At 41.7% G+C, this 25,908-nt stretch overlaps 1 protein-coding gene across 1 annotated transcript in view; it reads right to left on the reverse strand.

Moving 5' to 3' along the window:
* Positions 1-8,900: 8,900 nt before the first annotated feature.
* LOC134542827 (uncharacterized) overlaps positions 8,901-25,908 on the reverse strand; it is a 99,999-nt gene continuing 82,991 nt past the window's right edge. Inside the window, exons 2-3 of the mRNA XM_063387388.1 lie at positions 13,749-14,136; positions 8,901-9,824 (exon numbers count right to left, since the gene is read on the reverse strand). Coding sequence (XP_063243458.1) covers positions 9,459-9,824; positions 13,749-14,111 — 729 coding nt within the window. The 5' untranslated portion in view covers positions 14,112-14,136 and the 3' untranslated portion in view covers positions 8,901-9,458. The remainder of the gene's footprint in view (positions 9,825-13,748; positions 14,137-25,908) is intronic.

A 25,908-nucleotide genomic window follows, 5' to 3' on the forward strand; every position in this document is an offset into this window, starting at 1 on the left:
GTTGCCTGATTAAAAATCTTATTTTTTGTACAGTAGTATAGCTTGGCCGGTCCGGAAACAGGCCTCAGGCGGTGGTGCTTGGTGCCGGCTCCGCCATCTTGGATTTGTGACGTCACGACGGCAAAAATTCCTCAAAATTCCTCAAAAATGACTCAAAATTTCCCGTTTTAAGAAAAAATTTCCCGTTTTCGAGGGAAAAATTCCCGTTTCGAGGGAAAATTTCCCGATTTAGTCCTTAAAAATCCCAACGGCTAGAAATGTCCTGATAGAGGCTTAAGCATCCTTAACTCAAGCCTCAGTTAAGCCTCTATCAGGATGTGACCTTGACCTTTGACCTTGACCCCGACGGCAATCTTGGATCCACCATCTTGGATGACGTCATTTCGTTTTCTCGAACATTCCGGCATTGTGTTATCGGCCATTTTGAATTATGACGTCACCGTTGCAATTTACGTTACGGCCGCCATCTTTAAATTTATTATCCGATTTTAATGAAAAAAAATTTAAAAATTATAAAAAAAATTAAATAATAAAATTTTTAATAAAATATTTAAAAAACAAACATTTACAACACGGAGCTCGGAGTCCTCGGTTCAAACCCGACGAGTGCAAAAAAATAAAAATGGCGACCGATCCTTCCCCCGAGGTGGCTGCAGGCATACTGACTCCCTCCACTTTTTTTTCCAAAGCATATATATATCGTCAGGTAGTATGACATCATGTCCGCCATCTTGTCTTCATCCACTGGAGACCACCATCTTGTTTTCGTCTACTAGAGTGTGCCGATATCATGTAGTATAATTATCTGGTCACCACACCTTTGACCTTGACCTTGAACTTTGACCTTGACCTTGAAATTTGACCTTGACCTTGAACTTTGACCTTGACCTTGAAATTTGACCTTGACCTTGAAATTTGACCTTGACCTTGAACTTTGACCTTGACCTTGAACTTTGACCTTGACCTTGAAATTTGACCTTGACCTTGAAATTTGACCTTGGCCTTGAACTTTGACCTTGACCTTGAACTTTGACCTTGACCTTGAAATTTGACCTTGAACTCGAAATTTGACCTTGACCTTGAACTTTGACCTTGACCTTGAAATTTGACCTTGAACTTGAAATTTGACCTTGACCTAGAAATTTGACTTTGACCTTGAAATTTTACTTTGTCCTTGAAATTTGACTTTGTCCTTGATGTCCATCACGGATCCATCATTTTATGTTCAGTACATGATACCAGGAGCGACCACCTGCTGGAGTACACATTTGGAAGCACCGACAACGAAAAGGCAGCACATTTGGAAGCACCGACAACGAAAAGGCAGCACATTTGGAAGCACCGACAACGAAAAGGCAGCACATTTGGAAGCACCGACAACGAAAAGGCAGCACATTTGGAAGCACCGACAACGAAAAAGCAGCACATTTGGAAGCACCGACAACGAAAAGGCAGCACATTTGGAAGCACCGACAACGAAAAGGCAGCACATTTGGAAGCACCGACTACGAAAAGGCAGCACATTTGGAAGCACCGACAACGAAAAGGCAGCACATTTGGAAGCACCGACAACGAAAAGGCAGCACATTTGGAAGCACCGACAACGAAAAGGCAGCACATTTGGAAGCACCGACAACGAAAAGGTAGCACATTTGGAAGCACCGACTACGAAAAGGCAGCACATTTGGAAGCACCGACAACGAAAAGGCAGCACATTTGGAAGCACCGACAACGAAAAGGCAGCACATTTGGAAGCACCGACAACGAAAAGGCAGCACATTTGGAAGCACCGACAACGAAAAGGCAGCACATTTGGAAGCACCGACAACGAAAAGGCAGCACATTTGGAAGCACCGACAACGAAAAGGCAGCACATTTGGAAGCACCGAAAACGAAAAGGCAGCACATTTGGAAGCACCGAAAACGAAAAGGCAGCACATTTGGAAGCACCGACAACGAAAAGGCAGCACATTTGGAAGCACCGTCATCGAAAAGCCAGCACATTTGGAAGCACCGTCATCGAAAAGGCAGCACATTTGGAAGCACCGACAACGAAAAGGCAGCACATTTGGAAGCACCGACAACGAAAAGGCAGCACATTTGGAAGCACCGACAACGAAAAGGCAGCACATTTGGAAGCACCGACTACGAAAATGCAGCACATTTGGAAGCACCGTCATCAATAAAGGCAGCACATTTGGAAGCACCGACAACGAAAAGGCAGCACATTTGGAAGCACTGACAACGTAAAGGCAGCACATTTGGAAGCACCGACAACGAAAAGGCAGCACATTTGGAAGCACCGACAACGAAAAGGCAGCACATTTGGAAGCACCGACAACGAAAAGGCAGCACATTTGGAAGCACCGACAACGAAAAGGCAGCACATTTGGAATCACCGACAACGAAAAGGCAGCACATTGGAAGCACCGACAACGAAAAGGCAGCACATTTGGAAGCACCGCCAACGAAAAGGCAGCACATTTTGGATGCATCATCGAATAAGGAAGCACATTTGGAAGCTCCATCAACTAAAAAAGGCAAAAAGGAAGCACAAGTTACGAGATCTAAGTCTTAGTAAGAAATCATAATACAAGAAATAAAAACATTAAATTCTTATAATTTAAATTATTTATTTTATTGCTTTACATTATACAAATGCAAGTAAAACAAGTCAATATTGTATGTAGCCAGCATTCCTCAGTTCCTTGAGTATGAAGGATATTTCTTTGATGCACGAATAGTTTCCTGCACAAAGCGAACCATGTAGAAGTCTTAGCCGGTCAACCAATATGTTTGGATCTTTCCATGATGTGTAATCATTCTCTTCTACCACCATCTTCCTTGCACCTTTATAATAAATATTATGATCTCTGGTGTCTTCCGTTTTACCACCAACCTCAGAGTAACTTTCATGTTTGAGACCTAGATCATCACAAGCTTGATCAGATTTATTTAATATATCACGTCGTTTCCATCGTTTCGGTCTCAGGACACCGCCACATTCTTCGATCTTGGCAGCTTTAGGTGCTTCATCATAGTCTATGTCTTTGTCAACAGCCTCAGAGTCACTGTAACAATCACCGTAGAAGGAATCGTCTTCACCTAATTTACCGTAATAATTCAATGTTGATGATGTTGAAGTGTCTTCATCGTCTTCGTGCTTCCTTTTTAGGAGTCCATCATTTTTACAAAGTAGGAAAGATCTACTTGAATTCGGCTGGAATATATTCTCACTTTTCACGTTAAGGATTCTTCCATTGTCTTCATTCTTCCGTAAATCATCAACCTTCTTCAATTTAAGTTCTTTGTCGAGATCGGAAGAGCCAAGAAAATTATTGTCGTAATGCAGATCACTCTTCCTTAGGCTAGTAGATTCATCGTTGTCCTCTAGCTTGTACGCAGGCTTGGCGCTACAAGTTTTGCCATGTCTTTTTAGGCTCTCTCTCCGCGTAAACGACTTGCTACATCGAACACAACTTATCATATTGCGCAGTGGATTTTTAACACAGTCATTCTTCTCGTGTTGTCTTTTATTCTTTCTCAAGATAAACTCTTTACTGCAAAACTTACACCTATGTTCTTTCGATACAGCGTCAGATCCCAAATCGGAATTCATATCAGTTACTGAATCTAATTTAAAACACTCAATTGGTATCTGGCATTAGTCTCAGTAACGTAATGTGCTGCCTTTTCGTTGTCGGTGCTTCCAAATGTGCTGCCTTTTCGTTGTCGGTGCTTCCAAATGTGCTGCCTTTTCGTTGTCGGTGCTTCCAAATGTGCTGCCTTTTCGTTGTCGGTGCTTCCAAATGTGCTGCCTTTACGTTGTCGGTGCTTCCAAATGTGCTGCCTTTTCGTTGTCGGTGCTTCCAAATGTGCTGCCTTTATTGATGACGGTGCTTCCAAATGTGCTGCCTTTTCGTAGTCGGTGCTTCCAAATGTGCTGCCTTTTCGTTGTCGGTGCTTCCAAATGTGCTGCCTTTTCGTTGTCGGTGCTTCCAAATGTGCTGCCTTTTCGTTGTCGGTGCTTCCTAATGTGCTGCCTTTTCGATGACGGTGCTTCCAAATGTGCTGCCTTTTCGATGACGGTGCTTCCAAATGTGCTGCCTTTTCGTTGTCGGTGCTTCCAAATGTGCTGCCTTTTCGTTTTCGGTGCTTCCAAATGTGCTGCCTTTTCGTTTTCGGTGCTTCCAAATGTGCTGCCTTTTCGTTGTCGGTGCTTCCAAATGTGCTGCCTTTTCGTTGTCGGTGCTTCCAAATGTGCTGCCTTTTCGTTGTCGGTGCTTCCAAATGTGCTGCCTTTTCGATGACGGTGCTTCCAAATGTGCTGCCTTTTCGATGACGGTGCTTCCAAATGTGCTGCCTTTTCGTTGTCGGTGCTTCCAAATGTGCTGCCTTTTCGTTTTCGGTGCTTACAAATGTGCTGCCTTTTCGTTTTCGGTGCTTCCAAATGTGCTGCCTTTTCGTTGTCGGTGCTTCCAAATGTGTTGCCTTTTTGTTGTCGGTGCTTCCAAATGTGCTGCCTTTTCGTTGTCGGTGCTTCCAAATGTGCTGCTTTTTCGTTGTCGGTGCTTCCAAATGTGCTGCCTTTTCGTTGTCGGTGCTTCCAAATGTGCTGCCTTTTCGTTGTCGGTGCTTCCAAATGTGCTGCCTTTTCGTAGTCGGTGCTTCCAAATGTGCTGCCTTTTCGTTGTCGGTGCTTCCAAATGTGCTGCCTTTTCGTTGTCGGTGCTTCAAAATGTGCTGCCTTTTCGTTGTCGGTGCTTCCAAATGTGCTGCCTTTTCGTTGTCGGTGCTTCCAAATGTGCTGCCTTTTCGTTGTCGGTGCTTCCAAATGTGCTTACTTTTCGTAGTCGGTGCTTTCAAATGTGCTGCCTTTTCGTTGTCGGTGCTTCCAAATGTGCTGCCTTTTCGTTGTCGGTGCTTCCAAATGTGCTGCCTTTTCGTTGTCGGTGCTTCCAAATGTGCTGCCTTTTCGTAGTCGGTGCTTCCAAATGTGCTGCCTTTTCGTAGTCGGTGCTTCCAAATGTGCTGCCTTTTCGTTGTCGGTGGTTCCAAATGTGCTGCCTTTACGTTGTCGGCGCTTCCAAATGTGCTGCCTTTACGTTGTCGGTGCTTCCAAATGTGCTGCCTTTTCGTTGTCGGTGCTTCCAAATGTGCTGCCTTTTCGTTGTCGGTGCTTCCAAATGTGCTGCCTTTACGTTGTCGGTGCTTTCAAATGTGCTGCCTTTTCGTTGTCGGTGCTTCCAAATGTGCTGCCTTTTCGTTGTCGGTGCTTCCAAATGTGCTGCCTTTTCGTTGTCGGTGCTTCCAAATGTGCTGCCTTTTCGTTGTCGGTGCTTCCAAATGAGCTGTCTTTTCGTTGGTGGTGCTGTATTTTCGTTGTCGGTGCTTCCTTTTTTGTTGATTGCGCGTAGTACAAAATGTAGTGATTGAATATTTACTAGTTTATCACCTCTTGGTGTTACTAAAATATTTTACAAGGTTACTTGGTCCTTTAGAATGTATAAAAATGTCACGATGGATTACGAAGGTCATGTGGTCCTGAAATGACTAGCCTATACGTCTGATAATGACATGACTCGGTCTCATGGACTGAAGGCAATTGATCTATATGTGTGGCTTTGTACATGAACGGCTTATATGTTATTCAGATTATTGAAAAATTAGACTTTCATAATAGGCTAATCGGCACTGATTTAATTCGTTGGTCCGGTATATTGACTTGAGTTGATTTTCGTAGAGTGAATGATTAATAAATTCCGCGAAAGGTAATGGAAAACAGAACCTAACATTTATTTAATAATTAGTTACAACTGTCTCTGGTCAAGAATCGAACCGTGGACAGGGATCCATCGATTCGATTTGTAAATTAATAAATGATTTTTTCGGAGACTATTGGAATTTTTCCCCGCATTTCTAGCTAAATAATTACATGATTTCAAGATGGCGGTCAAATTTCAAGATGGTGGGTACCTCAGTAATAATAAATGATTACTGCACTGTAGCATGTTAGAATAAAACTAGCATGATGGTAATACGAGTACACGCACAAGATGGTGTACTCCAGCAGGTGGTCGCTCCTGGTATCATGTACTGAACATAAAATGATGGATCCGTGATGGACATCAAGGACAAAGTCAAATTTCAAGGACAAAGTAAAATTTCAAGGTCAAAGTCAAATTTCTAGGTCAAGGTCAAATTTCAAGTTCAAGGTCAAATCTCAAGGTCAAGGTCAAAGTTCAAGGTCAAGGTCAAATTTCGAGTTCAAGGTCAAATTTCAAGGTCAAGGTCAAAGTTCAAGGTCAAGGTCAAAGTTCAAGGCCAAGGTCAAATTTCAAGGTCAAGGTCAAATTTCAAGGTCAAGGTCAAATTTCAAGGTCAAGGTCAAAGTTCAAGGTCAAGGTCAAATTTCAAGGTCAAGGTCAAAGTTCAAGGTCAAGGTCAAAGGTGTGGTGACCAGATAATTATACTACATGATATCGGCACACTCTAGCAGACGAAAACAAGATGGTGGTCTCCAGTGGATGAAGACAAGATGGCGGACATGATGTCATATTACCTGACGATATATATATGCTTTGAAAAAAAAGTGGAGGGAGTCAGTATGCCTGCAGCCACCTCGGGGGAAGGATCGGTCGCCATTTTTATTTTTTTGCACTCGTCGGGTTTGAACCGAGGACTCCAAGCTCCGTGTTGTAAATGTTTGTTTTTTAAATATTTTATTAAAAATTTTATTATTTAATTTTTTTTATAATTTTTAAATTTTTTTTTCATTAAAATCGGATAATAAATTTAAAGATGGCGGCCGTAACGTAAATTGCAACGGTGACGTCATAATTCAAAATGGCCGATAACACAATGCCGGAATGTTCGAGAAAACGAAATGACGTCATCCAAGATGGTGGATCCAAGATGGCCGTCGGGGTCAAGGTCAAAGGTCAAGGTCACATCCTGATAGAGGCTTAACTGAGGCTTGAGTTAAGGATGCTTAAGCCTCTATCAGGACATTTCTAGCCGTTGGGATTTTTAAGGACTAAATCGGGAAATTTTCCCTCGAAACGGGAATTTTTCCCTCGAAAACGGGAAATTTTTTCTTAAAACGGGAAATTTTGAGTCATTTTTGAGGAATTTTGAGGAATTTTTGCCGTCGTGACGTCACAAATCCAAGATGGCGGAGCCGGCACTAAGCACCACCGCCTGAGGCCTGTTTCCGGACCGGCCAAGCTATACTACTGTGTACCATCGTTAATCACAATAAGTTTTAATAATATATTATTTAATTATAATATTTCTTGATTTTTTTTCTAAGAACCTAAAATAGTGTGTACCTATGGTGTCATTGCAATTGTAGTAATTCTGACAGAAAAAAAATTAAATGCTAAATTACAGTTATCATTTTACAGGAGAAATTATTTGAAACTGTCAGTCACTATTGATAACAAGGCATTCAATGAAAGTATGTGTAATGCTGGACAAAAAAGGGTAAACTTCATTTAAATTAAAATATTAACAAAATGTTAACAAAAACGGTTGAAACCAAGATGGCATCCTTCGTTGAGATCTACTCAGATATATATATAATATAAATTATCAAATGATGCTCTTGATTAAATTCACCAGGAATATGTATTTCCACAATCGTCATTCCAAAAAGATAACTTACAAAATACAAATATTCCGATAAATTAAACAAATTTTCATTACATTGCAAAGTTGTGTGTGAAACGTTTGCGCTCAATGGCGTGCATCTGGCAACGGAGCACGCCGAAACGAGGACAGCGCTAATGGCAGATCGGAAAGAGAAAGTATTTAAATGCCTATTTAAATGCACACACTGCAAACTAACAATGAAATGCGGTATAGATACGCACGCGGCGGCGGGAGTTACCGCCGAGGATACAATATCACGGAGACCGCCGACGTCTGGCGGCGCGCCGCAAAGGAAATCCTAGTCGCTAAGGCGAGCACCTGAAACGACGCGTCTCTCTCGTGCCGAGAAGACTGGCAGTCTCTGGCAATTTGTTCTCGTAACCATATTACATAGATGAACCTCCACATTGCTGTACACTGTTTACACCGCACTGTCGAAAATGGCATGTTCCCAGAGTTGTGTGCTGTTGCCATGCCGCCCGGAGACCGCTACAGGAGCAGTGTGACCTAGGGACATTCCTCGTGTGGCGGTGTTGGCCACGCAGTATCGAATTGGACCGCAGCTTCTGTCCCGTTCCGAACATTAAGTCTGCTTTCCAAATGACGTTTATTTGTTTAGTTGACTCGGACTTCTGAGCAATGAGCCGTAACTTGAAAAAAAAAATCATAACATAGCATTTTTTAAAAATTAATTAATCTAATAAATGTTTCATACGAAGAATAAAATGTTCATTCATCTATAGTCATTTTGTAAACCATAATTATATGCAATCAGAGGCAGAGTAGCTATTAGGAGGGATATTGGGGAAAGTAAAAGGAAATGAAAATGCTCAAGGAACACAGGGAAGGAATTTTGTGAACTGGAAAATACTGAAAAAGATAATACATTGAAAAAAAAAGCATTATAACGTATTCAACTAGGAACACGCGTTTCAATAATTATGATGGACGACATAAAAATTTCATCCTAAATGGATGAGTTATAGAAATTCGTCAAACTATTAAAAAAAAGTGATGGTTTAGGAAAGAAATAGCAAAGTATAAACATATACTTAACTGATGCGCCATGTGGAAGAAGTTTGAAATCACTCCCAGCATCCTATGAACGACAGAATATACGACAAAGATAGACACAGATCACCTCTATTTATTAGTGCTGAATAAACTTATGTAATTAAATACTTTTTCACAAATATTTTTTTAATATAGTTGAGTTTACACTATACAGTAACATATTAAACATGTGATAAAATTTACACATTTAGGTTTGGATTAATTAGGAATATTTTGAAAAAATAAACTTATACCAAGAGAAATCGATCTCAACATTTACCATTAACGTATATTACCCTAGCTATAGGGCTCGAAGTATTGATCTCTACATGTAGAACTTGACATTTCGTCATTTATATTTTAGACTTCATGACATTAATTTTTATTAATGTTTAAGTTAAATTCAAAGTAAACCCTTTGAAATATTCAGAAACATTTGCAGGACATTAAAATTAATAAAACATTTGGTGTAAATAATTAATAAGTTTAAAATATAATTTTCAAAATTTATATGACAACCGAATAATATATTACACTTTAACATGTAAGTCTTGACCCAATTTATATCCTTGATATGTTGATAACGAGATATCGCTCGAAATGTCCATCTCGACGTATATCGGTTTCAAGCTGTAGCCTTTCGCTGGCTGAATCACCCTTTGGAATAATATGAACTGTTCAAAAAACCTAGCATGTCGTGGTTGATTTTGACATATTGGCTTGACTCACAACCCTAGCCCCAAGGTGGCTGTTCATCCTATCCTCTTGGCCATGAGTATGGCACACTTGCTGGTTATTCCCGGGAACACCTCTTTGCCGTCCACCTTGTAGTCCTCGTAGTCGATGCGCGCCAACTCCTCGAAGCCCTCCCTGGTGGCCAGCACCTGCGACTCTATGGCGGTGAATGCAGTCACCGTCAGCTTCACCCCCACGGCCCGGCCCACGTCGAACCTGGCCTTCAGAAGCTCCTTGCCCAGCCCTTGGCCTTGGAACTCCTTGGCCACCGACAGTCCCATAGCCGTGATGTACTCCTCCACTCCGTACTTCTTGAAAGGGTCTGCCAGGGAGTCCAAGTAGTCCAGAAGATTTATGATCTTCTTAATGACAGCCCCTTGATGCTGTGGGAAAGTAAAACATCATCCATTGATCCATTCAAGTCATTACCGGCGGTTGTTAGTTATAGTCACCTATGGATCAAGATATTCTGTATTCTTATTCCTGGCAGACAATGCCTGGTTTTAAACTTAATATATTACTTAGTGATAATCAAACACCTGTTGTCTTTATCATTCAATGTGTCTCAAATTTTTAAGTATTTGAAAGAAGTATGTGCCAGAGGTACCCATTTACTGTCACGTGATAAGCATCACATGATGTCTGTTCACGACCACTGACAACCATATGAGGTTGTTTACAAAATCCGTTAACAGAACAAATTTGGCACATCGGTAGGTACAACTTACGGGAAGTGTAATATTTGAGACAAGTTGTACACGACACAGAATATAACACTTGTTCCTTAAAACCACAAACCTCACTGAACGTGGACAAACCTGAGGAATCAGAAAATCACAAAATCGATTTTTGGAACTTGAATTCACGAAAAACTATAGAGCAGTTTTTTCAACTGTTTTCAGGCATAACGTTTTTCTATCATTTTCTTTTCAAAATTTGATTCTTTAAAGCAGAGCATATGTAATTTAATGGATTGCTCGAAGTTAATAGTGACTGACAGTTACGAATAGCTTACACTGTGAAGTCATTATCTTTTAGTATTTAATTCACTTCAGGGAATGACTACAGTGTTACGGTATTGTTAATATGTATACACTATGCCATGGTCTTTGTGAACCTCTTTATGTGTTATCTGAGCTTTTAATTTTCAAAATTGAGCCTTATAAAATTGTTATGTGCTAAATATATTATTAAGGGACTTTGCTTAATGTAGATTAAATATATATAATTTATGCCGAATAATGAATTTATCAAAATTATGAAAAACAAGGGAAAATAATATTTGTATCATATAATTAAAATATGCTGTATTTTTCACGGTGTTATCGAGTCAGAAACATTAATAACGAAATATCAATGTCAACATGTCGAGATTTGTATATCGAAGTCGATGCGTCGGCACCTACATCTATGGTTGGATATTTCAATGTTGATGTTTCGAACCTGCCATGTTAGAGGCCATGGGGGTGGTGACGGCTGGATTTTCTTTATTTCGTTTGGAACGTAGCAAAATACATAGATAAATAATTTTTTAAAAGTACGGTAAAGTAAATTTATAATTTTTGTTATAAAAAAAATTAGGGAAAAGAAACAAACGCAACTTTAAAAGTACCTTCTTGAGAAAATTAGAACGATCGTTCTAATTTTGCGATGGTGCGGCTATCTCTAGTATTTTTGCAGCAAAAATGTTATCGATGGTTGCCAAACGTACGCTAGAATGCGTTGAAACCAGTTCCTAGCCTGGCGCAGGGCTCCTGAACTGGTTCTGTAATACATTTGAATATATATACTGTATAGAAGACACCAGCCCAGGTTAAAATTTCTAATACGGTTTTGAGGTAGTTGGTTAATTCACCGCCGCAATCGCCACCATCTCTAGGGCATCGACTTGTGGTGGTCCCTAGCGGACAAGTGTCAAACTCTTCACCCCTACCCCCTCCCGTTTAACGAACTTGAACTGCAGTGAATGATTGGTGGGGGGTGCGGGTAATGACAGCGGGCGACAGTGCTGCTCTCTAACGTGTAAATAACAACTAAGACGATACAGGGCGTTACAGCAGCGCACTGCAGCGGTGAAGTTCCCAAGCTGCTCATCATACGCTCCTGAAAAACGTAGAGTGAATCCTATCCACTCGCGACTTCTATACAGTATATATATTCAAAGGTAATACGGCCCGCGAGGGATTATTCGTCGCCCCAGCCCTGAGTCTTGTGACACCGGCCCCGGAGTGCGAGAGACTCACCAACGGGCAGATTACTACAGATTTGTGTGAACATCCGGTTTAAAACTCTGTAAAATCGTGCAAACGTAATACCTCTTGCATATAAGTTTTTTTTCCTTCTTCTTTCTAATTCTGACCGCGAAGTTGCACTAGCGAGCGGTGAACTTTGGAATCGTTCGGGGACTGACAGGAGGTCAATGGATCGCAAGCTTCCCGTTGACCCCGGTCAAGGCTGGGCGCTATTTTCGGGCGACCTTTCTGCTGTCCTCGAAGCAGGGGAAGACATGTCTTATCGCCAGTGCAAGAGCACGGGACATAACTGACAGTTTAAAAACGGCGCCGGCCCTCAACGGTCGTTATTATTCGCGGTAATCTCGAAAAATCACTTTAATAAGAGTTGCCGCATCAAGCTTGGTTCAAGCTTGATTGTTATGACCTTGATTATTTTGACACACACTTGCATTTGCACGCTTGCAATGTGCTTGAACGAGGCTAGACAAGTTAACTTGTCACAGAGAACTTCATTGAAGCTTTATGTACGCTTGATTAAAGTTTGTGTCAGCTTGAATGCAGCTTGTTGTATCAAGCTTGCTGACAAGCTGGACATGTATGTCTCGCGCTTGGATTGCAGTACAGAGTAAATGGCGAATACTGTTGCCAAATCGATACTACCCGGCTTATTTTGTATACCATCATTATATATTTTTTATGTGTATCTTAACTCTCGGTATACGACAGTTGGTAGTAGTAATGACTAGAGACCCGGAAAATTCGCGGGTTCATTTCGTGTTATGCTAAAATTAAAATAATTATACCTTAGTGCTGCTTCTGTCATTGGTTCAATGTTAATCTGGAGGACTGAGGGCCAATTAGAGACCCTCACTCATAGAAGTGTCGAATCACAGGCCACCCAGTCGAGACGACTCACAAGTCAGCAGCCAATGAACAGTTGGCATTTGCCCGAGTGTGTAGAGGATATTGGAGTCTATCCTGGAGGTCATTGAACCCGCGAATTTTCCGGGTCTCTAGTAATGACGTGAATGGAACATAAGTCACATGGAACGGAAATGTGAAACAACCACGGTGCTGCCATCTGTGGCGGATGGCGTAAACATAAAATCACAAAGTGTTGAATTAATTTTAATCAGATTAGCAGTATTTCAATAAAATTCCTTGTCTAAAATCGGGTCCATAGCCAGGTTTTAGAATTTTATCAAATCTTTTTAGCTTTTGTCGTATCCTTGTCATTACCTATATGGTTTAAAATTTTGGCTGCAAATGGAACGATTCGATATAAAGAATTCTAGCTGTGGGTGCGGAAACTACGTGTGATTGGCGTTCAGAAATGTAGTTGAAAACATAGTTTGCGTAGCCTATATTTATTATGCTCGTCATAATTTTAAACAAGTCTACCTTTAAATTTCGTGTCCGAGTTTCTTAATAACCTAAAAACGCATTTGCAACGCGAGAACACATGAATTGTCTCGTTACCGTGGTAGATTTTGCAATTCTCTGGGGAGTTCTTAAAAACTAGCTCACATTTATTTTTAATATTTTTTTAACATAAAATAGTGTGTTACTGGAGATACACGTAAAAAAAGAAACGGGATCTTTCAATTCCTTAATATGCATTGCGCAATTAAATAAAACGCTGCCTCAGGATCAGAAAAATACCTACATATTACAAATTACTGTAAGGTTAATTACTGCATCCTTCCTCTCATGTTGAAATAGTAGCCAACAAAAAGAAAAAAAAGTAAAGAAGAAACTACGCAGTCTAGTGGAATGTCAGAAATGTCCACATCCCACGCATTCCCAAGATGATAATTTGATACAAAAACTAAACAAGTATGCAAAAATAACTATTTTTTTAAACGACAATAATAGTATATATCGTTTGAAAATTTTTAAGTGCAAAATTCATCAGAAGGACTCTTACAGCGGTCTCTGGTAAATGGGAGTGGGTTACACTAGATGTAAAACAACTGCCCAAAAAAATTTCTTTGCTGCGTCACTGAAATTAGGGAATTCATACCTTTCTTAAAATAAAAAAAAATTTAAAAAAAATCAGTTTTAGAAACCCACCTCGTGTTTCACGCTCTTCTCGGCTCGCGTGACGACGCCCAGCATGTTGGCGCCCGCGATCCTGGGCCGGGAACCGTCGTCCTCGAGGAAGGCGACGACGGCTATCCTCTGGGCCAGCATCTCCTCCCAGAGGCCACGCAGATCCTTCAAGCTCGCCGAGTCACTGATCATGTCGAGGCACCTGGAGAGCGGTTCGTTTCTTATGAAGTGCACCTCCATGAAGTCCACTAGCTCCTCCTCGCGGTCCTCGGGAACGCCCTGGATGACGAAGGACGGCACCTTGCCATCCACCGGCTTCCTGCCGACCGCTCGACGCCACACCTTGGGGTGCGGCACTGAGTCGGGTCTCTTCCAGCTGGTCATCGTCCTCCTGGGCTACTGCTTCTACCTGCACACAGGGAGCAGTTTACAAGGACATGACTTCATTAGCCACTCTCTCTACCTGCACACAGGGAGCAGTTACACTAGGACACGACTTCATAGGCCACTCTCTCTACCTGCACACAGAGAGCAGTTATACAAGGACACGTCTTCAGGGGCCTCTCTCTACCTGTACACAGAGAGCAGTTATACGAGGACACGGCTTCATGGGCCACTCTCTCTACCTGCACACAGAGAGTAATTATACAAGGACACATCTTCATGGGCCACTCTCTCTACCAGCACACAGAGAGCAGTTATACAAGGACTTGACTTCATGGGCCACTCTCTCTACCTGCACACAGGGAGCAGTTATACTAGGACACGTCTTAATTTGCAACTCTCTCTACCTGCACACAGGGAGCAGTTATACAAGGACACGACTTCATGGGCCACTCTATCTACCTGCACACAGGGAGCAGTTATACAAGGACACGTCTTCATAGGCCACTCTCTCTACCTGCACCGAGTCGGGTCTCTTCCAGCTGGTATTCGTCCTCCTGGGCTGCTGCTTCTACCTGCACACAGGGAGCAGTTATACAAGGACATGTCTTCATGGGCCACTCTCTCTACCTGCACACAGGGTGCAGTTATACTAGGACACGTCTTCATGGGCCACTCTCTCTACCTGCACACAGGGAGCAGTTATACAAGGACACGACTTCATGGGCCACTCTATCTACCTGCACACAGGGAGCAGTTATACAAGGACACGTCTTCATAGGCCACTCTCTCTACCTGCACTGAGTCAGGTCTCTTCCAGCTGGTCATCGTCCTCCTGGGCTGCTGCTTCTACCTGCACACAGGGAGCAGTTATACAAGGACATGTCTTCATGGGCCACTCTCTCTACCTGCACACAGGGTGCAGTTATACTAGGACACGTCTTCATGGGCCACTCTCTCTACCTGCACACAGGGAGCAGTTATACAAGGACACGACTTCATGGGCCACTCTCTCTACCTGCACACAGGGAGCAGTTATACAAGGACACGACTTCATGGGCCACTCTCTCTACCTGCACACAGGGAGCAGTTATACAAGGACACGTCTTCATAGGCCACTCTCTCTACCTGCACACAGAGAGCAGTTATACAAGGACACGTCTTCAGGGGCCTCTCTCTACCTGTACACAGAGAGCAGTTATACAAGGACACGGCTTCATGGGCCACTCTCTCTACCTGCACACAGAGAGCAGTTATACAAGGACACGTCTTCAGGGGCCACTCTCTCTACCTGCACACAGAGAGCAGTTATACAAGGACACGTCTTCAGGGGCCTCTCTCTACCTGTACACAGAGAGCAGTTATACAAGGACACGGCTTCATGGGCCACTCTCTCTACCTGCATACAGAGAGCATTTATACAAGGACACGTCTTCATGGGCCACTCTCTCTTTCTGCACACAGAGAGCAATTATACAAGGACACATCTTCATGGGCCACTCTCTCTACCTGCACACAGAGAGCAGTTATACAAGGACACGACTTCATGGGCATCTCTCTCTACCTGCACACAGAGAGTAATTATACAAGGACACATCTTCATGGGCCACTCTCTCTACCAGCACACAGAGAGCAGTTATACAAGGACTTGACTTCATGGGCCACTCTCTCTACCTGCACACAGAGAGCAGTTATAGAATACCATGTCTTCAGGGGCCTCTCTCTACCTGTACACAGAGAGCAGTTATACAAGGACACGGCTTCATGGGCCACTCTCTCTACCTGCACACAGAGAGCAGTTATACAAGGACACGTCATCACGGGCCACTCTCTCTACCTGCACACAGAGAGCAGTTATACAAGGACACGTCTTCATGGGCCACTCTCTCTACCTGCACACAGAGAGCATTTATACAAGGACACTTCTTCATGGGCCACTCTCTCTACCTGCACACAGAGAGCATTTATACAAGGACACGTCTTCATGGGCCACTCTCTCTACCTGCACACAGAGAGCAGTTATACAAGGACACGGCTTCATGGGCCACTCTCTCTACCTGCACACAGAGAGCAGTTATACAAGGACACGTCATCACGGGCCACTCTCTCTACCTGCACAAAGGGAGCAGGTATACAAGGACACGTCTTCATGGGCCACTCTCTCTACCTGCACACAGAGAGCAGTTATACAAGTACACGTCTTCATGGGTCACTCTCTCTCTCTCTACCTGCACACAGAGAGCAGATATACAAGGACACGGCTTCATGGGCCACTCTCTCTACCTGCACACAGAGAGCATTTATACAAGGACACGTCTTCATGGGTCACTCTCTCTACCTGCACACAGAGAGCAGTTATACAAGGACACATCTTCATGGGCCACTCTCTCTACCTGCACACAGAGAGCAGTTATACAAGGACACGACTTCATGGGCATCTCTCTCTACCTGCACACAGAGAGTAATTATACAAGGACACATCTTCATGGGCCACTCTCTCTACGAGCACACAGAGAGCAGTTATACAAGGACTTGACTTCATGGGCCACTCTCTCTACCTGCACACAGAGAGCAGTTATACAAGGACATGTCTTCAGGGGCCTCTCTCTACCTGTACACAGAGAGCAGTTATACAAGGACACCGCTTCATGGGCAACTCTCTCTACCTGCACACAGGGAGCAGTTATACAAGGACACGTCTTCAGGGACCACTCTCTACCTGTACACAGAGAGCAGTTATACAAGGACACGTCTTCATGGGCCATTCTCTGTACCTGCACACAGGGAGCAGTTATACAAGGATACGTCTTCAGGGACCACTCTCTACCTGTACACAGAGAGCAGTTATTCAAGGACACGTCTTCATGGGCCACTCTCTCTACCTGCGCACAGAGAGCAGTTATACAAGGACAAGTCTTCAGGGGCCACTCTCTCTACCTGCACACAGGGAGCAGTTATTCAAGGACACATCTTCATGGGCCACTCTGTCTACCTGCAGAACCTCACACGTAGAGGACAGTTATACAAGGACACATTGTCCTCCTGGGCTACTGTCTCTACTTACAGAACCTTGCATGCAGTAAACATTACTCGTCAATATCTTCACAACTTTGTCTGTGAGAGGTGCTGATATTCACACATAAAGATGGTTGCAGCATTGACTTCCTCTCCACAGGTTGTGGGTAAATAGTTGCAACTCTGCGTGCTGGCACATTATAGGACTGACAAACTATTATGTCTTTGTGCTTTTGTTGGGAGTTTTTGAGAATATTTTAACTTGCAGCACACAGTTTTTTGAAATAAAAATTATGCAGCGAGGGGGAATAGTGGTAAGACACTTATCTGGTATTCTGGGAAACAAGGGCTCGAGTCCAAGTCTATCATCCAGATGGTTTCTACCCACTTCCCGACATCAATCCAGGCAAATACTGTGGTTTCTTGGTTCCTTCCCCAATATCCCCGTTCCAAGTATTTGTGTTACTGCTTTATTTTTCACTCGTCAAAATGAAGAAAAAAAATCTCGATAACACACACACATATATGTATATTATTTTGAGTAGGGCATCATTTCATATATATATAGAAATGATAATTAGGTATATTATTTTTAGCCATTTTTTAATTTTAAAAAATGTCATATAAGCGAAAATTTCTTACAGCTCATCTTTTAAATATTTATCAAGACAACAGTTGATATTTTATCTCGAATATTTAAATGTATAGAATTATCAAGAAGTTTACCTTTGTCCTTCTAAATCGTTGGTTATTAAAGTTTTTGAGGTCGGAGGCGCTTTTACAATTCAATAAATATCACCACAAACAAATTTCTGAGAAATATGTTATAACAATTAAGGCAAATAATACAAGAAAAAAAAATTAACCAGAAATAAAATGGCACATACTATCAACAGTACAAAGCGATGACAGTTCCGTACCGAACTAAATCATTGTTCGTCAAAACCTGTAAATTCGTTCAAGTAACACGTTAATAATGAAGTGTTAACAAAAATGGATATCTTATGGGTGCACCAGTATGTCCTGGCACCTGAGTCATCCTGCCGCCGACAGGTCATGCACATCAACTGCACGTGGTGTAGAGTAGAGTGGGCTGTGAACAGCAACCTGTAATAATTTAACAGGTATGTGAAAGCAGCAGCAGCAGCAGCAGAAGCAGCAGCAGCAACAGCAACATGTCAAGAGAAATAGAAATAACAATTATTGTGAAACAGCAGAAATATACCTTGCTTCTTTTCCCATACAGCTACTATTTAAGTTGTGTAATATCAAGTATCACTATGTCGTACTGCAACTGGTAGCCTGTAAATGGAATGGACTATAGTGGTAAGGGCGCAGCCAGGGGGGGGGGGCGTTAGGGGTTATAACCCCCCCCCCCCTTTTTTAGCCATGATTTTTTTTCTTATCTGAAAGCAGGTTAGCTAAAGCCTGGGTGTCTTACTGCTATCACCGGCCACTACACTGGAGGGGAAGAGTAAGCGAGCCCTACCGCTTCTCCTTCCCTTCCCCTACCCCTGTCACGAGTAGAAGTTATAAGGTTGTGACGCCGTGACGGGTCCCAAGCTTTCAAATATCTTACACCTATTGTATTTAACCAGCGCGGTAATTATAAGCAGGTGGTGACTGGGTAATTCTTCAAGCTATAGCTAATTGTTCCCAGGAATAGGCCAGTTCTGCCGAAACCCAACCATTTTTATTCCTTTTTTTTTTTTTTTTGTATTGTCGAGCTTCGAGCATGATTTATGATTTTGAGTGGACGTGGACAAGGCACTTGGATTGATTAAAATATCTTTAATTAATTTCTTACTTCATCACTCAAACAATTTTTTTATTAAAAAATTAATAATATTTTAACCATTACAATATTTAAATTTAAGTACCGAAAACTGCTCAAATAGCACTATTTTATACCTTAAAATCCAAATTTTTCCGGGGGAGGACACCCGGACCCCCCGCATTAATAGGGGGGCACCATGCTTCTTAACCCCCCCCCTCCCCCAAACACAAATCCGCAGTTACGCCCATAGTTATCCCTAGTAACGTGCCAGAGCATGCTTCACCAGTTACTACACCACATGCAGCACATTCTAGCCTTTCTCCTGCTCTTGACCAAGTGGCCATTATGCACCACCCGGCCAGACAGTGGTCAGAGGCCATACCTCGTTTCGCAGGTGGGGAAAATGAAAACCCCATGCGGTTTTTAAAAAAATTTGAGGAGTATTCAGCCATGTTTAAGCTGAATGACGAGTAGCAATTAAAATGCCTGAACACTGCCCTCCGCGAACATGCGTATTACTGGTGGGAAGTAATACAAACTTCGACCTACACATACGCAGACTTCCAAACCCAATTCAAGCAGCAGTTCTGGAGTGTGCGAATAAAGGGCCACTTAAGAGCCAGGCTGCATGGGGAAAAATTCGACTATAAAAAACATGTCTCTGGAAGCCTATCTCTCGAGCATGTTTTAACGTACCAGGTACTTAGACCTACCAATGAATGACGAGGAATTTATTTCCATGTTTCTTGGACAATTACCCAACAAGTACCAGTTACAGTTAACTGGTAGGAATTTTTCGAATATTACCGAGTTTAGAGAACAGTTTGTGCCGTTAATTAGTAATTTCGACACGATATATTTTAAATTTTTATTATGATTTTAATTTTTTTTTGTGTGGAAATTTTATTTGCTCTACTATAGTGTGATTTTACTTTGTTAGTCTGGTGTACTCCTCTGAGTTAAACTTTGTCTCAGTCCTCTGAAGCCCCTTTCCCATCGGCGTATCGGATATTTTGCTGGCCTAATCCCTGACTGGCAGACAGCTTACCGTTTCCCCGCCTTCAGTCACGCCTCATGCCGGTAATATCATTTCTCTTCGTGACCCTAACTGCATAGACAAGCCTGTAGCTTTCAGGCGACCAGTTCTCAGAGACGAGCTGAGATTGGCCTTTTTCATCACGTATTAGTGTTATGTTCGCTCCTCTGCAGCCACGACGGGACGTAGAGTCCCAGCAGCGTTGCATTTTATCCTCCCCCCCCCCTTCTCAGTTCCAAGTAAGAGCAATGACCGGTCGTAACCCCCTGGGCACCAGTGACCCTCCTCAAGGTCTCCGCGCAAAAACGAGTGCGCCAAAACTGATAGCAAGCGCTACCTAGCGACCAAGTCGCGAACTACTCCGCTAGCCTACCCTCTAGGGCGCCAGAGAGCAGCACCTGTTTTCCCTTGAGCTATATGGATGCCGTGGGCGAGTCGATTGTTTTCAACTCAGACCCCTCCGACAGAGTTCTCTACTGTCGCCCAGTGATGCCAACTTCAAAACTCCTGCCAGAGTTTTTTCCGCCCGCATTCGGGCAAGTTCGGAATCTTTCGGCGGCCCAGACCCCCCTCCACCTGTAAGAGCCGGCGGCCACTTTTAATTACGAGACGCGGTTTGCCGCGACACAGATCAACTCGCGTCGCGTCTGCAGACAGATCTCCATCGAGTATCGCCGAATCGGCAGACTCTGCAAGACTTCTTCCGACCGCTAACGACTATGTAGTCGATTTGTATAAGGGATGCTATCCCTCAAGTCTATCCTAGTAGATTAGTCTGTCTGCATATTTTAATTATTTGCCTTCGATTTTTTATTTTTTTAAATGTTATCATGAAGAAATCATCCGCGTCCTGCCGCGCAATTCGCGAGCTCCAGACCCTGGCTGACTCCACGACTGCAGCGTGCTGGGCAACTCCCCTGTTTTGGTGAGTGATAATTCGCGACCCCCCCTTTTTTTTCCCTTAAATTTTTTTTTGGGCATTTTCTGCCCCATAAACTGCCTGTATACAAGTTCTAATCAGTTTTGATTTGGACTTTTGCAGACAGGGTCGATGACAGGGAGAGACTGATTGCTCCCATCTCGTGGCCACCCCCCTTCCTGTTCCGTGGGTCACATTCGAAGAAACATTTCTACTACCCGACGTGATCGTTTGAAGACCTCGGGTGGTAATGTAAATTCAACATTTCCCCCTTACCTAGCTACGAACTATCTTAAGCGGATGACCAACCCACCAGCGACCAGTGTTTTCCTCAAGAACATGTGGAACTAATTATCAATGTAATCATCGGATCCATCCAATTTTGGGTGTGAAACTCATAATGCAAATGTTTATATTTCAAACTAAGAATGTAAATTGTTTTAAATAATCGCGGGCCGGCCCCCTTTTCGTTTTTCTTTTTCTTAATCTTTGAAACTTGTTAAAACCTTTTGTATGTAAAGTAATGGAAACAAGATAATTCATCAGGGCAAATAAAACAGGGAAACTATAGATCAAGTTAATCGTGTAGTTTTTATTTATTGATTTTAACGACCCACCAACTTCCTCCTTGCTTGTTACAGGAAGTTCCTAAATTTTGTTTGTTCCCCACCTCGTGTCGCCTCTGGTAAATCAATTTATTTAACTTATTTTTTTTATCCAGCAAGTTTCCAAGGCTCCTTTTATTTAATTCACAATAATTCAATTTTGAGGCACGAGGGGCGTAACAACTTGGTAGCAGAGCGTGGTTTCCTTGGTCTATAGGCATACCTGAATAATATAAGCACATCTAAACTAAAAATAAAAGTACAAAAAATTTTTTTTTTTAATTAATTTTTGATAATAGCAATTTTGTAATAATATTGTAAACTGATCGCTGGTACACCCGGTAGTTATATTGGTTTTCTATTTTAAAATTTATTTTGAGTTTTAAGTCCCACTGTGATTGTGTTTGCGCGCGGTCAGACACCGCGCGGCCCCGTCGGTGCGACGCCCCTCAGGCCGCGTGCTTTATCAGGCGCGCGTGTCATTCTCCCTGTCACCGCTTCACCCCTCCCCTTCACGCCTCACCGGCTGGAGGAGACAAGGTCATGCCGTTGACCCGTGTCCGGCAGCGTAACAATGCGTTGCAATCTAGTTTGTTACTCGCGGCCGACAGTGCCCTGAGTTTTTCGAAATTCCTCCCTTTTATCAGTGTTTTTTTATAACACATCCGCCTGCAAACCAGGCCATCTTTGTAAAAAACAGATCATAGAAGTCCTTTCGGACATTGTTGTGTTTTGTCTCTCGGCGTCTTGCGCGCGCCGACATGTTATCTCTCCACATGGTAGGGCCGCCAACCGCGCGGAACTCTTCTCTACTCCACCCACATGCCACGTATTTTGTAAACAAACTACCCATGCTTTGTAGGTCCTAATAATATAATTTTTATGTCACAAAACAAGCACTATAAATAATCTATACTACTTTAAATCTAGCAGCAAAGTATTTTCTTAATCTAGGGTTACTAAAATATAACATAGTAATTTTATATATACCTTATAATAATATTAACAATACAAATAATATGATAATATAAACCTTTTGTTTTAGCTAATGCTAAGAAACTTCCGTTGTTTACTATTTCTAAGTATCTTAAAATTAACGATTAAGTATTTTAATAATACATAAAATAAATCTAAAAAAGGGTCCATTTATTAAGTAATATAAAATAAGAATATGCTCATAAGTAATTTTAACAAGTACCCTAATCCTATTGCATCGTTCACAAGCAAAGTGAATAAACTTCGACGTACCATTTAATTGTGTCACTATACACATCCATGTGCCTAGCTTTTGTTTAGATTTATTTCGTGATCACCCAACGAGAGGTGCAATCACTCATGCCTTTAAGGAAAGGTTACTGAATTAAATTGTTTATATACACGGGTTGAATCCCCAATACTTTTTACGCTAGACATGAGGTGAGGAATTTATTGTAAGATAGAGTACTATACCTTTTTTTTAACGTCGAGTTTTCTATGAGCAATTTATCAATTAATCTAAGAATGCAAAGTAAAGGATAAATAATATTTTTGTGATTATGATTTTTGAGTAAACCATTTACTAACTTTTATATTTATTTTGGATCGGTATCAATTTCTTTTATAAGGTGGCGTACAACTACGTATTTAAAACTGAGCACAGTAGCTCGTGCATCACGGTACACTAAATTTGATTGTTTTCTTGCCTTCTAAAATTAGTAGTTTGATGTTCATTATTATTTTGCATGGTTTTGCAATTGTGACTTCCAAGGTGGCATTAAGGTTTAATTTTATGTATTTCTAAAGTCGAGCTAGGTCAAGCTAGTCACAGTGCAGCACTAAATTCAGGCGTTAAATCGCGAGAGGTCCTCTGAGCCAATGAGCCAAGACCTGGCCCTCTAGGTGAAAAATCCTATGACCATAGAGTGTTCCCTGGGTTAGATCCCCAGCACTCACCCTTTGGACGACCTATGTTCAAACCCCTCTCTTAGGCAGTGTGAACTTTTGTGCCCGCCATGGAAGATCCGACAGCGAGATTATAATTAATTTAAAATTAACTTTTTTAGGATCATAATATACCATGTTACGATTTTACTTATATTTTTTTTTATTAAATTTGAGTGCAAGAATTATGATTTATTAAAATTATATAATAGCTACAATATTATATCAGTCAATTTCTTATAATCTAAATTTTCGTTACATGATCAATTTTTCATCCAAATTCGTTGATCTTTCGGGTTTCGAACCCGAACTAACTCAGGGGTGAAATTCCCTCGTAGGTCTCTCTGCTTCAGCCTGATGGTCTGATCAACCGTCAGAGCTTGAACATATTGAGCCTATGTGAGTTAATAAATGTAGGTATCCGGGACCGAGGTGTGCTTCGCTTTTAAGCAAGTATTAAATTCATATAGTTCGTCTGATCCATCGTCAGATTGTGCAGAGCTATGACTCAATGCATTCGACTTCTTATGGACAGCGAAACAATTATGTACAGGGGTTATATTCCCAATTTAGTTTGTAAGTTACGGGTTACCATACCCATTTACAGGGGTTACAGTCCCCATTAGTCACTGAGTGCTCAAGGACGCTTTTCCCTTGTTTCGGCCTCAGTGCTTTTCGGCCTCCCTCATAGCGCCCATTTTGTGTTCCTACACGATATCCAAAATCTGAGATCAACGGGATGAATTTCATTTCATTAATATAGCAAAGACATAAATAGTTGTAAGCTTACAGGTACTTTAAGGTTAAGCTTTAAATTTATTTTTTTATTTATTAAATGATTTTAAGGATTTATTTTAAATAATTCAAACCAAGTTTAAATGGACCCTATTTAATTATAAACCTTGTGTTTGACTCATAAAGTGTTACAGTCAAAGGTCATGGAATTAATTCGGCTTCTATTACAAGCAGTAGGGCAACAGGTATCCCCTTTTTGCTCAATAATAATAATAATATAATCAAGCATATCAAAATATGTATTCCCCCAGAAATTAAGCAGCTACGAGGTGACTAGTCTCATTTTAATATTTAAGGTAATCACCGAGAGTACTGAAATACTTTCAACCCCCAACGAGAGGTCCACTTAATTAAATTGGGTATGTTTGAGCATCCCGTTTCTAGGCTCGCACAAGCTAGGTAATTTAAGATATTTTAATTTTTAATTTTTACATATGTAAGTTCAGTCTTTAACAAGCTACTTGACGTAAATAGTTTTAATGTTTTTTTTTTACTCAGAAATACCTCTCTGATATTTTTTGAATCTTCATGTATCTTGTTCCACGATTTCATTTATTTAATTTCTGATTACGTTCCTTTTTTTTTAAAAACCATAATTCGTAAAGTAAGCAAGAATAATGTTTGTAGTTTTTTTTGTACTGATTTTGCGTTAATACTTGTACATGTTTATTTCTTTATTTTCCTTGTACGTAAATGTGATGTACATTGACGTACATAGAATCTGAGCACTGAAGCTGTCACATCTAGCCATTTTTTCTTTTTCTTTTGCATTCTACCCCAAGGTTGTATTTCTTTTACATCGTTATCGATGAGATTGTTTATTTAAGTAAGAGCTACATGACTTCCAGACGGCAAACTGGTTTCTTTTATGTGTTTTTCTAAAATAGGAGCTAGGTCAAGCTAGCCAATGAGCGGCGCAAAAGTTAGGGTCCTCTGAGCCAACGAGCCATGACCAGGTCCTCTGAGTGAAAAATCTCATGACCATTTTCGAGTGTTCTTTGGGTTACATTCCCACCACTCATCTTTGGACGGCCTATGTTCAAACCCCCTCTCAGGCAGTGCGAAGCCTATCAGCAGTCATGGAAGATCTAACCGCTCCATTATAATTTATCCCTTTTTGATTTATAATTGTTGGTTTATTGCATTTTACATTTCTTTAAATAATTTAAATTTGTGTGCGAAGAGTCGTTAATTTATCGTTTTGTTTGCAGAATACTTTTAAATAATAAATATTAGTTAATAATAATAAACATCAGAGTGGTATGCACTGAAATTTCTAACTTTGTCGAATATTTAATTTTTTTTTAAATTCATTCATTCATACGGTTTGTTGATCTTTTAGGGTTTTCATCCCCAATCATTTAAAATTCCGCCAAGGGAATACCACCCTTAGGCCATGTGTCACTCTGGGACTGAGGCTCTGTTTCGCCTTTCGAGCAAGCAGCAAATTCGACTGTCTTCTCTATCGCCTGACTGTGCAGGGCTAAGTCCCAATGCCTTCGGCTTCTTATGGAAAGACTATTGTACAGGGGTTTACATTCCCACTTTCATTATTTTCAGGGGTACACAAATCCCCACCTTTCTTTACTGGCACCCGACGGACCAAGTTCCGGTCCCGGCCCAGTGTTTTAGGCCCGCCTCACAGCGCCCATGTTTAGAGTTTTGTCACGTGACACCATTCCCAACATCTGAGATCAACTTTCCGAATGACATCATTCACCGTTAAGGGT

This window comes from Bacillus rossius (genome assembly GCF_032445375.1).
Source record: "Bacillus rossius redtenbacheri isolate Brsri chromosome 9 unlocalized genomic scaffold, Brsri_v3 Brsri_v3_scf9_2, whole genome shotgun sequence".
NCBI classification, from domain to species: domain Eukaryota; kingdom Metazoa; phylum Arthropoda; class Insecta; order Phasmatodea; family Bacillidae; genus Bacillus; species Bacillus rossius.